We start from the raw sequence: 12,914 nt of genomic DNA on the forward strand, positions 1-12,914 counted from the left end.
TGATCCAACAGGACATGATTCACATTGTAATACTCACCACAAAACAGGCCGTTGTAATAACTCTGTGATCCAACAGGACATGATTCACATTGTAATACTTACAACAAAACAGGCCGTTGTAGTAATTCTGTGATCAAACATGACATGATTCACATTGTAATACTCACCACAAAACAGGCCGTTGTAGTAATTCTGTGATCCAACAGGACATGATCCACATTGTAATTCTCACCACAAAACAGGCCATCGTAGTAACTCTGTGATCCAACAGGACATGATTCACATTGTAATACTCACCACAAAACAGGCCATTGTAGTAACTCTGTGATCCAACAGGACATTATTCACATTGTAATACTCACCACAAAACAGGCCGTTGTAGTAACTCTGTGATCCAACATGACATGATTCACATTGTAATACTCACCACAAAACAGGCCGTTGTAGTAATTCTGTGATCCAACAGGACATGATCCACATTGTAATTCTCACCACAAAACAGGCCATCGTAGTAACTCTGTGATCCAACAGGACATGATTCACATTGTAATGCTCACCACAAAACAGGCCGTTGTAGTAACTCTGTGATCCAACAGGACATGATCCATATTGTAATTCTCACTACAAAACAGGCCATTGTAGTAACTCTGTGATCCAACATGACATGATTCACATTGTAATACTCACCACAAAACAGGCCGTTGTAGTAACTCTGTGATCCAACATGACATGATTCACATTGTAATACTCACCAAAAAAACAGTCCATTGTAGTAATTCTGTGATTTAACAGGACATGATCCACATTGTAATACTCACCACAAAACAGGCCGTTGTAGTAACTCTGTGATCCAACATGACATGATTCACATTGTAATACTCACCAAAAAACCAGTCCATTGTAGTAACTCTGTGATCCAACATGACATGATTCACATTGTAATACTCACCAAAAAAACAGTCCATTGTAGTAATTCTGTGATCCAACATGACATCATCCACATTGTAATAATCACCACAAAACAGGCCGTTGTAGTAACTCTGTGATCCAACAGGACATGATTCACATTGTAATACTCACCACAAAACAGGTCGTTGTAGTAACTCTGTGATCCAACAGGACATGATTCACATTGTAATACTCACCACAAAACAGGCCGTTGTAGTAACTCTGTGATCCAACATGACATGATTCACATTGTAATACTCACCACAAAACAGTCCATTGTAGTAATTCTGTGATCCAACAGGACATGATCCACATTGTAATACTCACCACAAAACAGGCCGTTGTAGTAACTCTGTGATCCAACATGACATGATTCACATTGTAATACTCACCACAAAACAGTCCATTGTAGTAATTCATGTCCGTAATCCTGTTTTCTCTATTTTTACACTGCTTTAGTAAAAGTAATTGTGACATCTAAAAAACTCTATAATCATTAGAACGCTTTTCTAAAGGAACCGATCGTTCATCTTCGTGGGACAACTCATTTCTTTGGTTACTTGAATGAAATAACCAAAACAATCTTAATTGTATAACAAAAAAAAACAGTCCATTGTAGTAACTCTGTGATCCAACATGACATGATTCACATTGTAATACTCACCAAAAAAACAGTCCATTGTAGTAATTCTGTGATCCAACATGACATCATCCACATTGTAATACTCACCACAAAACAGGCCGTTGTAGTAAATCTGTGATCCAACAGGACATGATTCACATTGTAATACTCACCACAAAACAGGCCGTTGTAGTAACTCTGTGATCCAACATGACATGATTCACATTGTAATACTCACCACAAAACAGTCCATTGTAGTAATTCTGTGATCCAACAGGACATGATCCACATTGTAATACTCACCACAAAACAGGCCGTTGTAGTAACTCTGTGATCCAACATGACATGATTCACATTGTAATACTCACCACAAAACAGTCCATTGTAGTAATTCTGTGATCCAGCATGACATAATCCACATTGTAATACTCACCACAAAACAGGCCGTTGTAGTAACTCTGTGACCCAACAGGACATGATTCACATTGTAATACTCACCACAAAACAGGCCATTGTAGTAACTCTGTGATCCAACATGACATGATTCACATTGTAATACTCACCAAAATACAGGCTGTTGTAGTAACTCTGTGATCCAACAGGACATGATTCACATTGTAATACTCACCACAAAACAGGCCGTTGTAGTAACTCTGTGATCCAACATGACATGATTCACATTGTAATATTCACCAAAAAAACAGTCCATTGTAGTAATTCTGTGATCCAACATGACATCATCCACATTGTAATACTCACCACAAAACAGGCCGTTGTAGTAACTCTGTGATCCAACAGGACATGATTCACATTGTAATACTCACCACAAAACAGGCCGTTGTAGTAACTCTGTGATCCAACAGGACATGATTCACATTGTAATACTCACCACAAAACAGGCCGTTGTAGTAACTCTGTGATCCAACATGACATGATTCACATTGTAATACTCACCACAAAACAGTCCATTGTAGTAATTCTGTGATCCAACAGGACATGATTCACATTGTAATACTCACCACAAAACAGGCCGTTGTAGTAACTCTGTGATCCAACATGACATGATTCACATTGTAATACTCACCACAAAACAGTCCATTGTAGTAATTCATGTCCGTAATCCTGTTTTCTCTATTTTTACACTGCTTAAGTAAAAGTAATTGTGATATCTAAAAAACTCTATAATCATTAGAACGCTTTTCTAAAGGAACCGATCGTTCATCTTCGTGGGACAACTCATTTCTTTGGTTACTTGAATGAAATAACCAAAACAATCTTAATTGTATAACAAAAAAAAACAGTCCATTGTAGTAACTCTGTGATCCAACATGACATGATTCACATTGTAATACTCACCAAAAAAACAGTCCATTGTAGTAATTCTGTGATCCAACATGACATCATCCACATTGTAATACTCACCACAAAACAGGCCGTTGTAGTAACTCTGTGATCCAACAGGACATGATTAACATTGTAATACTCACCACAAAACAGGCCGTTGTAGTAATTCTGTGATCCAACAGGACATGATCCACATTGTAATACTCACCACAAAACAGGCCGTTGTAGTAACTCTGTGATCCAACATGACATGATTCACATTGTAATACTCACCACAAAACAGTCCATTGTAGTAATTCTGTGATCCAGCATGACATAATCCACATTGTAATACTCACCACAAAACAGGCCGTTGTAGTAACTCTGTGACCCAACAGGACATGATTCACATTGTAATACTCACCACAAAACAGGCCATTGTAGTAACTCTGTGATCCAACAGGACATGATTCACATTGTAATACTCACCAAAATACAGGCTGTTGTAGTAGCTCTGTGATCCAACAGGACATGATTCACATTGTAATACTCACAAAAATACAGGCTGTTGTAGTAACTCTGTGATCCAACAGGACATGATTCACATTGTAATACTCACCAAAAAACAGTCCATTGTAGTAACTCTGTGATCCAACATGACATGATTCACATTGTAATACTCACCACAAAACAGGCCATTGTAATAACTCTGTGATCCAACAGGACAGGATTCACATTGTAATACTCACCACAAAACAGGCCGTTGTAGTAATTCTGTGATCCAACAGGACATGATTCACATTGTAATACTCACCACAAAACAGGCCATTGTAGTAACTCTGTGATCCAACAGGACATGATTCACATTGTAATACTCACCAAAATACAGGCTGTTGTAGTAACTCTGTGATCCAACAGGACATGATTCACATTGTAATACTCACCAAAATACAGGCTGTTGTAGTAACTCTGTGATCCAACAGGACATGATTCACATTGTAATACTCACCACAAAACAGGCTGTTGTAGTAACTCTGTGATCCAACAGGACATGATTCACATTGTAATACTCACCAAAAAAACAGGCCGTTGTAGTTACTCTGTGATCCAACATGACATGATTCACATTGTAATACTCACCAAAAAAAACAGGCCGTTGTAGTAACTCAGTGATCCAACAGGACATGATTCACATTGTTATACTCACCACAAAACAGGCCATTGTAGTAACTCTGTGATCCAACAGGACATGATTCACATTGTTTTGTCATCTCTGAGTAATACTGTTTGTTCTGAGGACAACATAAATCTCCACTTGACCTTTGTCTGCGTACGCTGCAAGTATATACGTCATTGGTGAGTAAAAAGTTATAAGTATGAGTAATTAATGAGTAATAAGTTATAGATATAAGTTATTTTAAAGAGTTATAAGTTATTGGTATATGTAATTGGTGAGTAACGTAAAGAACCCTTGGAACAACTCTTTGACGGGCCCGTAGGTGGCCTTCTGCGAGGCAAAACTTGTGTTCCTTTCTATTTTTCCAGTCAAAATTTCACCGAACTTCGAACCGGATGGACTCTAGTACAGGACCTACATATTGTATTTATTGTTAATTTGTTCTCGTCCTGAATATGCATGAAATACTTGCCACTGGACGTTAAATAACCGACAATCAGTCATTCAATCATGTCCGTAATCCTGTTTTCTCTATTCTTACGCTGCTTTAGTAAAAGTAATTGTGACATCTAAAAAACTCTATAATCATTAGAACGCTTTTCTAAAGGAACCGATCGTTCATCTTCGTGGGACAACCCATTTCTTTGGTTACTTGAATGAAATTGTTATATTTCCTATTTTGCGAATTCGGAATTGCTTTGCAAACTTTCTTTTATTAATTATTTTATTTTTAGAAGAAAATATATTTTACAGATGTTTGACAAATATTGATAATTATTCATTCATAAATTATACATGCTATATTATGAATAAAAGAAAGAGTATAGGCAATTAGACCTATTGTCAAAATTACATAGATTATCGCAACATAGGTATACGAAAATCAATAATTTATATTAAAGTGTCAGCTTGGTTGACAAGACAAAATTGAGTGACCAATTAAAATGTTGTGGTCAGTTATGAAATTATGTAACGATAATTTTCATTGGTAAAACGAAGAAAACCTGGGATCTCTAAGCACGTGAGCAACGACCTTTTTAAGCTAGTGTTTTGGGCTATTCGTCAGTTGCCATGAGATCTCAGTTGTAATAAAATATAGTTATTTTGGAATTCTTCGTTTTTACCAGGTAATTCATATTTAATATTTTAAAGCATTCTTTTTATGAAAATTACATTTCACATTTACTTTTAATTAAGTTTTATTTATTTAGTTCTATTAATTTAAAATGAGCGTTTTTAGTTTATTACATAACGATTACATAGATGATTTTTTAAGTGAAACATACAGTAAACTTTAAATTCCGTAAATGTTATGTATTTCATTTATTTTCATTAATACATGCAAATTTGTTTACAGGAGATTTGTGAATTTGAAGCATAATTTATTCGTAGTAAAGTTTAATTCTGTTATTTGGTTATATTTAATATTCAACGAAGTTTAGAGAAATCTTTGTGTGTCACTTTGGTTTACCTTGACAACGCAACAGAACATAGAGAAAATATTTGTTGTTTCGTGTATAATGAAATCGTACCAGTGCAGGATTGATCTCCAGAACAGAATATTTGCGTATTACGTTATACAAAAGAAACATTTGATATATTCCAGCTTGACATTATCTATGTATGATGAACTATAAATATTGTGAAATATATTGTATGCATTTATTTGAAATTGTATTATAAGAGTTGCCATGAGATCTCAGTTGTAATAAAATATAGTTATTTTGGAATTCTTAGTTTTTACCAGGCCAGCTAAAGTCCAGACGACATAGGCTGAAAGTCAAGTACGACATTTGGAGGAGGTACCCAACAATCCCGGCTAGTCCCCGAGAATTCAGAACAAATGCCTGCACCACTCAACAGCAACAGTAGCTACTTTTTAAGATCAGCACCAACAACTACAGAAACAGACACTGGAGCTACAGGCACAGTAGATACGAGCACAGGTACAAGAGCAACAAGCACAACAACAACCGAGTCAAGCACAGCAACAACAGCGTCACGCACAGGGGTAACAGCGTCAAGCAGTTCAAATACCACAGTCGCAACAGCAAATACTGTCAACACCGCAGAAGCAGTAAGACCAGTAATCATGCCAGGGGGTATAACTTTAGACAAGTTTAATGAGGAAGAAATAGCAGGTCAGTGGTGGACATTTTTTATGCAATGGTGTATGCTAAACAACATTGTAGGTAACAACATTTGCTCAACTTTTCCATTCAAGTTAGCTAAAGGTGCGCCATTGTTGTGGTATAACAGCTTAACAGATACAGTGAAAAACAACATCCAACAGCTGAAGGCGGAGTTCTTGAAAAGGTTTTCCAATCAAAGTACCATGTTTGATGTAGGGCTGTTTCGAATCAAACAACTACAGGATGAGACGGTGAACGATTTTTTCGTCCGGTTACAGACAGAGATGAAGGGTGCAGTAATTCCAGAAAATATCGTGGTAGGGATGGTAATTCAAGCACTGAATGGGAAAATTGGCGAGAAGGTTTACTCGAGAGTTCCCCAACCATTAACACTGACGGAGGTAAGAGAAGCAGCGTTGCAAGCAGAGCGAGCTGTCAAACTAAATTCAGAAGACCATGGGGCATCTATAGCGAATCTTCAGACGATGCTAGAGAACATGAGTACAACATTGATGGCGATTGGAACAGGGCAGCAGCAACAACAGCAGCAGCATCACCAGCAGTATCAACAACAACAGCAGCAGTATCAACAGCAGCAGCATCATCAGCAGTATCAACAACAGAACCAGCAACACAGAGAGTACAACGGCAATTACAACAATGGACAGAGTCGACAATCAAGACAGACCATTAGAGAGGAGGATACAATCTGCTATAATTGCGGTACGTTGTGTAAGCGTAGTAATAAAAGGTGCCCTGCTTTTGATAAAATATGCCATAAATGTAAAAAACAAGGTCACTTTGGTAGAGTTTGTATTAATAGTAGAAGCCAAGAAAGATATAGAAATGATAGGGGTACTTATAATAATAATAATAATTTTCAAAAACGTGGGTTTTAGGGATTCGCGCCTGTCCGTAGGCGTCAGTCTGAGGATAGGCACAAAGGCAGATCTTATGCAGAGGTGAATTTGGCGACATCTATGCATAAAAATACTACTGTAGTAGATGTGCAAGGCAGAAAAACGCACAGCCTTGTAGACACAGGCGCACAAATTACATGTTGCAGCTCAGATTTTTTTAGTAAATTGCCCTTTAAAGATAATAAGCTTTGCAAATCTGAGTATTTTAACATAACAGGTGTTGGAGGTACACGTTCACGGGTATTAGGCAAAATTTTATTACCACTGTCATTTAAAGGCACTGTATTTCAACAGTACGTACATGTAATTGAGGGTCTTCAGCATTCTCTGATTATAGGAGTAGATTTTATGTTGTCACATAAAGTTAAAATAGATTTTGACACACAAACATTATGTTTTAAAGACACTGAACAAGAAATTTGCACTTTTAAAGCTAATACTGGACTTGCAAGGTCATTGTCAACTGTAACTATACCCCCACAACATGAAACTAATATTAGCATAAAAATTTCAAAACGAAATTCAGGGGATATAGTTCTTTTAGAACCAAATGATGAAATACAAGGTTTAAATCTGATGAGTGCAAAGTGTTTGGTTAAAATTAACAATGGAAAAGCAGTCATTAGAGTTTTGAACCCTACTAAAAAATCAGTTACAATTCCTGCAAGTAAAGTTTTAGCAACTGTGTCAGACATTGAAATAGAGTCAATACAAGAGTTAAATGACGCGCCTACAAATGATGCTAACATACATGCAATAGATACAGAAAATAACAAAACAAAAACACGCATTGATTTTGATTTAAAGAATTCTGACTTAACACAAGAACAAAAACAAAAGCTTTTTACATTTTTGAATGGTAATAGAGATGTTTTCGCAACAAGTCTTTCAGAGTTAGGTCATTCAAAAATATACAAGCACAAAATAGAGACACACAGAGACGCAAAACCAGTTAAAAGACCATTCTACCACCAGTCTCCGCCTGTTGAAAAGGAAATTAGCAGACATGTCGAAGAGATGGAACGACACAAGCTGATAAAGCCATCAAATAGTGAGTACCATTCTCCCGTGGTTCTTGTGAAAAAGAAACAATCAGGGCAATGGAGATTTTGTTGTGATTATCGGTTGCTGAACAAGCAAACGGTTCCTATGTCATTTCCATTGCCTAGGCTTGAATGTGTCTTTGATACATTAGGAGAATCACAAGCAAATATATTCTCATCACTTGATCTTTATAGTGGCTTCCATCAAATTGAGATGGACGAGGAAACAAGGCACAAATCTGCATTTATTACAAGAAATGGTGTTTATGAATGGCTTCGTTTACCTTTCGGTCTCAGAAACTCTCCTGTCAGTTTTCAGATGATCATGACTCAAGTGCTCAGAGGGTTAAATTGGAAATTTGTTTTGGTCTATGTCGATGACATTCTCATCTTTAGTAAAACTTTTGAGGAACATCTTAGGCATCTAGAACAAGTATTTAACAGACTCCGAGACGCAAATCTTACATTGAAACCAACTAAATGTGAGTTTGCAGTCAAAGAAGTCAAATACTTAGGTCACATCCTATCAAAACACGGAGTTCAGGTGGATCCATCTAAAACGGATGCTGTTAGTTCATTTCTGGTCCCTAAAAATCAAAAACAGGTTAAGTCGTTTCTGGGCATGTGTAGTTACTATCGGAAATTCGTTGATTCTTTTGCTAACATTGCTTCTCCTTTGAATGCTTTATTGAGAAAGGATTCTGAAAAGAAATTTCATTGGACTTTGTTATGTCAAGAAGCTTTTGACAAGCTCAAAAAGGCTTTATTATCAGCACCGATCTTGGCATATCCTGATATGAACAAACCTTTTATGCTGACTTGTGATGCTAGTAATACAGCAATTGGGTTTGTTCTAGGTCAATTAGATAGTCAAGGTCGTGAGCATGTCATAGCTTATGGAGGTAGAAGTTTGTCTAGGGCAGAACGAATCTGGTGCACCACAGAACAAGAATGTTTAGCTGTTCTAGAGGGTGTCAAAAATTTTCGTGCTTATTTGACTCGTCGGTTCAGAATTTTCACAGATCACAAGGCTCTTAAATATTTGATGGATCAAAAGGTTGCAGTCGGTAAATTAGGTCATTGGGCTCTTAAATTACAAGACTTCGACTTTGATATCGTTCACAAACCAGGTAAAAACAATGAGGTGGCAGATGCTCTCAGCAGACGCACATATACTGAAGTGGCTGATGAACATAAAACATCGCCAGTGAAAGTGTTTGTTGCAAATGCAAATGAGTTTCTGTTAGATACAATTGAGGTTAAAGCTTGTGAAACAGATCTAGAGGTAGACAATAAAGGAGACGAGGACTTGGAGAGTGTAGAGCTCGAATTATTTTATGGAGACTATACACTTCTTGCTCCTCTAGATCCTGAAGTCGTCAATAGTGAGTTATTGGACATTCCTGCTGTAGGTCAGCTACAACAAGTTGACCCAGATTTTCAGGATATGTTTAATTACTTGCAAAATGACGTTTTACCTCAAAGTGAGAAGGTTCGACAAAAAGTTCTCGCAGAATCTCAAGATTACTCGGTTTGTGATGGTGTTTTGTATAAATGGTTTCAAAAGAGGTTTAAAACGAGTCCAGATGAAAAGTACATTAAACAACTATGTCTTCCATTAGCTCTCAGACGTCATGCTTTGATAGCTTATCATGACTTGAATTATGGTGGTGCGCACTTAGGATTAGACAGGGTTTTGGCTGCTTTGAGACAAAAATATTTTTGGCCAAAAATGCACCAAACAGTCAAAGACCATGTTCTTTCTTGTGACAGGTGTCAACGAATTAAGGTTGACCATACACGCAAAAATCCACCTTTAAATCCTATGCCAGTGGTAGGTCCATTTGATCGATGGCATATGGATTTTTTAAAGCTGAGCAAGACAAACAAAGGTGAAACGTACTTGCTCGTTTTGGTTGATAGTTGTAGTAAATGGGTTGAAGCATTTGCTATGAAAACACAAGAGGCTTCTGAAGTTGCAAAGGTCTTGTTCAAAGAGGTTTTCTCTAGATTTGGCGCAGCAAGGTTTTTGGTTAGTGATCGTGGAAAAAGCTTCATGAATAACTTAGTTCTGTCATTATGTGAGATATTTGATGTTACAAGATATCATACTAGCTCGTACCATCCTCAAACAAATGGGTTAGTAGAAAGGTGCAACTCAACTCTGATAAAGTCTTTCAGAGCATACTGTGATAAGGCTCAAAATAACTGGCCCGATAAATTACCCGGAATTTTAATGGCTTTACGCAATTCTCCTTCAACTCAATCAACTGAGTTTTCTCCCTTTCATTTGCTGTTTGGTAGAGAAATGAATCTACCTTTTGACACTTCTGTTACACCCAAACAGAATTTGTCATCAGATGCCAAGCTTCAAATGGAAGAAGTTCTATCAAATCTAAAGATCACACAAGATCTTGCCACTAAAAATATGTTAGAAAAACAGTTAAAATCTAAAGAGCGATACGACCGAAATTCAAAAATTCCACAATTTAAAGTAAGGGATTTAGTTTTACTTCGGCAGCATGTGGTTCCCGTCGGTCGCTCACCGAAATTGGTAGATAAGTACAAAGGGCCTTATTACATAACTGAGTTGGGACCAAATTACACTTACAAATTAAGAATGTGCAGCACTAATAAAGAGGTAAAATCGATGATCAATGCAAAAGAAATAATCCTTTACAAGGATCCAAGAGATCATCAGGTGCAACCCAATGAGGTGGTACAAAATGAAGCTAATGATGCTGATAGGGTAGATCAGCATGATCAAGGTGATGAGATTGTGCCTCAAGCACAAAATAGGGAGAATGAAACCACTGATGGTAATGATGATCAGGTAGAAGATCATCAGTTTTATAAAGCGGAAAAACTTTTGAAGTTAAAGCGCTTACAAGGTAGACGACATTTCCTTGTAAAATGGGCGGACGGCTCAAAACCCACATGGGAACCAGAGGAATATGTTTCAGAACATTTAATCAGAGTATATTTCAGCACACATACACATACAGGAACTAAACGAAAGAGAAAAACATGCATACGGCAAAACTAGTCACACAAAACTATTAAAGTATTATTCATTCATTGAAATAAGAGAAAAAACATAACTAAAGCACATTAGCATATACACATTTTTTTCTTTTGCACCAGTGCTGAAGTCTTTGAATTGTTTTTATAGTGTTATTCTCGAGACTATATCTTTTAGGAACTTTAGATTGTTTTCAAAAACCATAAATTATTTATTCAAAATTGTGGTGTTTTGTTACCCTTGACAGATTTATATCTGTTGTCTAATAGTGCTAAGAGTATGCGCATGCTCATATAACAACTCATCACACATTTTTTTTTCATTTTTTATATGTTAAAGTTAAAAGACACTTAGACACTTTTCACTGATGACAGTTTTTTTATGGTGTTAATATTTTCTTGAATGAAACAGACTGAAAGCCAAAGCAAAGAGAAAGTGCACACGCAAAATGAACATTGTTTTTGCGAAGAGTTACATAGAGTCATGACTAATGTTGAAATACGTTTTTTTAATTCATTTGTATATAATATGATAATTTTCATTGATTTTTGTGGTTCAAAAGCAAGAACATTTACTACAACACTTGTTATTTTACAGTGCAAAAGAGAGCAACACGTGCGTTTGTACCGTCTTTTATTTTTGCAAGCCGCGACGGCTTTTCCTTCCGAGACATTGGTTCTATAATTTTGAGCAAGTTTATGAAAACAACGCTAATATTCAACTGACTATTTTATTTTGGTTAAGTTTGGTTGATTTTTTTTTTTAGCAAACGGCATGTAGAACCAAATTCAAATTTGTTAAAAAAAAAAATCCGTGGATAGTACATGTGTTACAGTACTAGTCCTTATTCTGCCTCTGTGTCCATCCTATTTTACTATTAAACCTCACTTTATTTATAACATTGTTTTTACAAAAGTTAGTTAATTGTCAAATTGTCAGATTTCACGTTAAACATGTCTATCAAGGCACAGTATGAGTTTTTTTAAATATCTTATTGGTTTAAATTCAGCAAACTCACATATTTTTTTCTCGAACATGGCATTTATTCAGCACCTATTAATGTGGCTCAATGAACATACTACCTTACACAACAGTAGCAGAAATCAATAGAACATTTTATTTGTGACAATGTATATATGTGTTATGAGTGTATATAGAATTGATTAACTTGAATTTCTAATCTTATATGTCTTTTATTTGTAGTTGATGTTATGTGGCTTTGGGGTCAAAGCCAATTAAGGCAGAGGGGAGATGTTATAGATATATTTAGAAATTCCGAATTCGCAAAATAGGAAATATAACAGCTTTGCAAACTTTCTTTTATTAATTATTTTATTTTTAGAAGAAAATATATTTTACAGATGTTTGACAAATATTGATAATTATTCATTCATAAATTATACATGCTATATTATGAATAAAAGAAAGAGTATAGGCAATTAGACCTATTGTCAAAATTACATAGATTATCGCAACATAGGTATACGAAAATCAATAATTTATATTAAAGTGTCAGCTTGGTTGACAAGACAAAATTGAGTGACCAATTAAAATGTTGTGGTCAGTTATGAAATTATGTAACGATAATTTTCATTGGTAAAACGAAGAAAACCTGGGATCTCTAAGCACGTGAGCAACGACCTTTTTAAGCTAGTGTTTTGGGCTATTCGTCAGTTGCCATGAGATCTCAGTTGTAATAAAATATAGTTATTTTGGAATTCTTCGTT

At 36.0% G+C, this 12,914-nt stretch overlaps 2 protein-coding genes across 4 annotated transcripts in view; one reads left to right on the plus strand and one right to left on the minus strand.

Moving 5' to 3' along the window:
• Positions 1–12,914, minus strand: part of LOC134718522 (uncharacterized) — a 54,657-nt gene that overhangs the window by 5,048 nt on the left and 36,695 nt on the right. For all 3 annotated transcript variants that reach the window (XM_063581112.1, XM_063581111.1, XM_063581113.1), the window contains one exon: positions 4,101–4,228. In XM_063581112.1, coding sequence (XP_063437182.1) covers positions 4,101–4,228 — 128 coding nt within the window. The remainder of the gene's footprint in view (positions 1–4,100; positions 4,229–12,914) is intronic.
• Positions 4,826–7,862, plus strand: LOC134718521 (probable transcription-associated protein 1). The gene is made up of 2 exons (XM_063581110.1): positions 4,826–5,197; positions 5,428–7,862. Exon 2 carries the CDS (start codon positions 5,914–5,916, stop codon positions 7,099–7,101), a length of 1,188 nt encoding a protein of 395 aa, XP_063437180.1. The 5' UTR covers positions 4,826–5,197; positions 5,428–5,913; the 3' UTR covers positions 7,102–7,862.

The sequence above is a fragment of the Mytilus trossulus genome, chromosome 5 (assembly GCF_036588685.1).
Source record: "Mytilus trossulus isolate FHL-02 chromosome 5, PNRI_Mtr1.1.1.hap1, whole genome shotgun sequence".
Taxonomy (NCBI): domain Eukaryota; kingdom Metazoa; phylum Mollusca; class Bivalvia; order Mytilida; family Mytilidae; genus Mytilus; species Mytilus trossulus.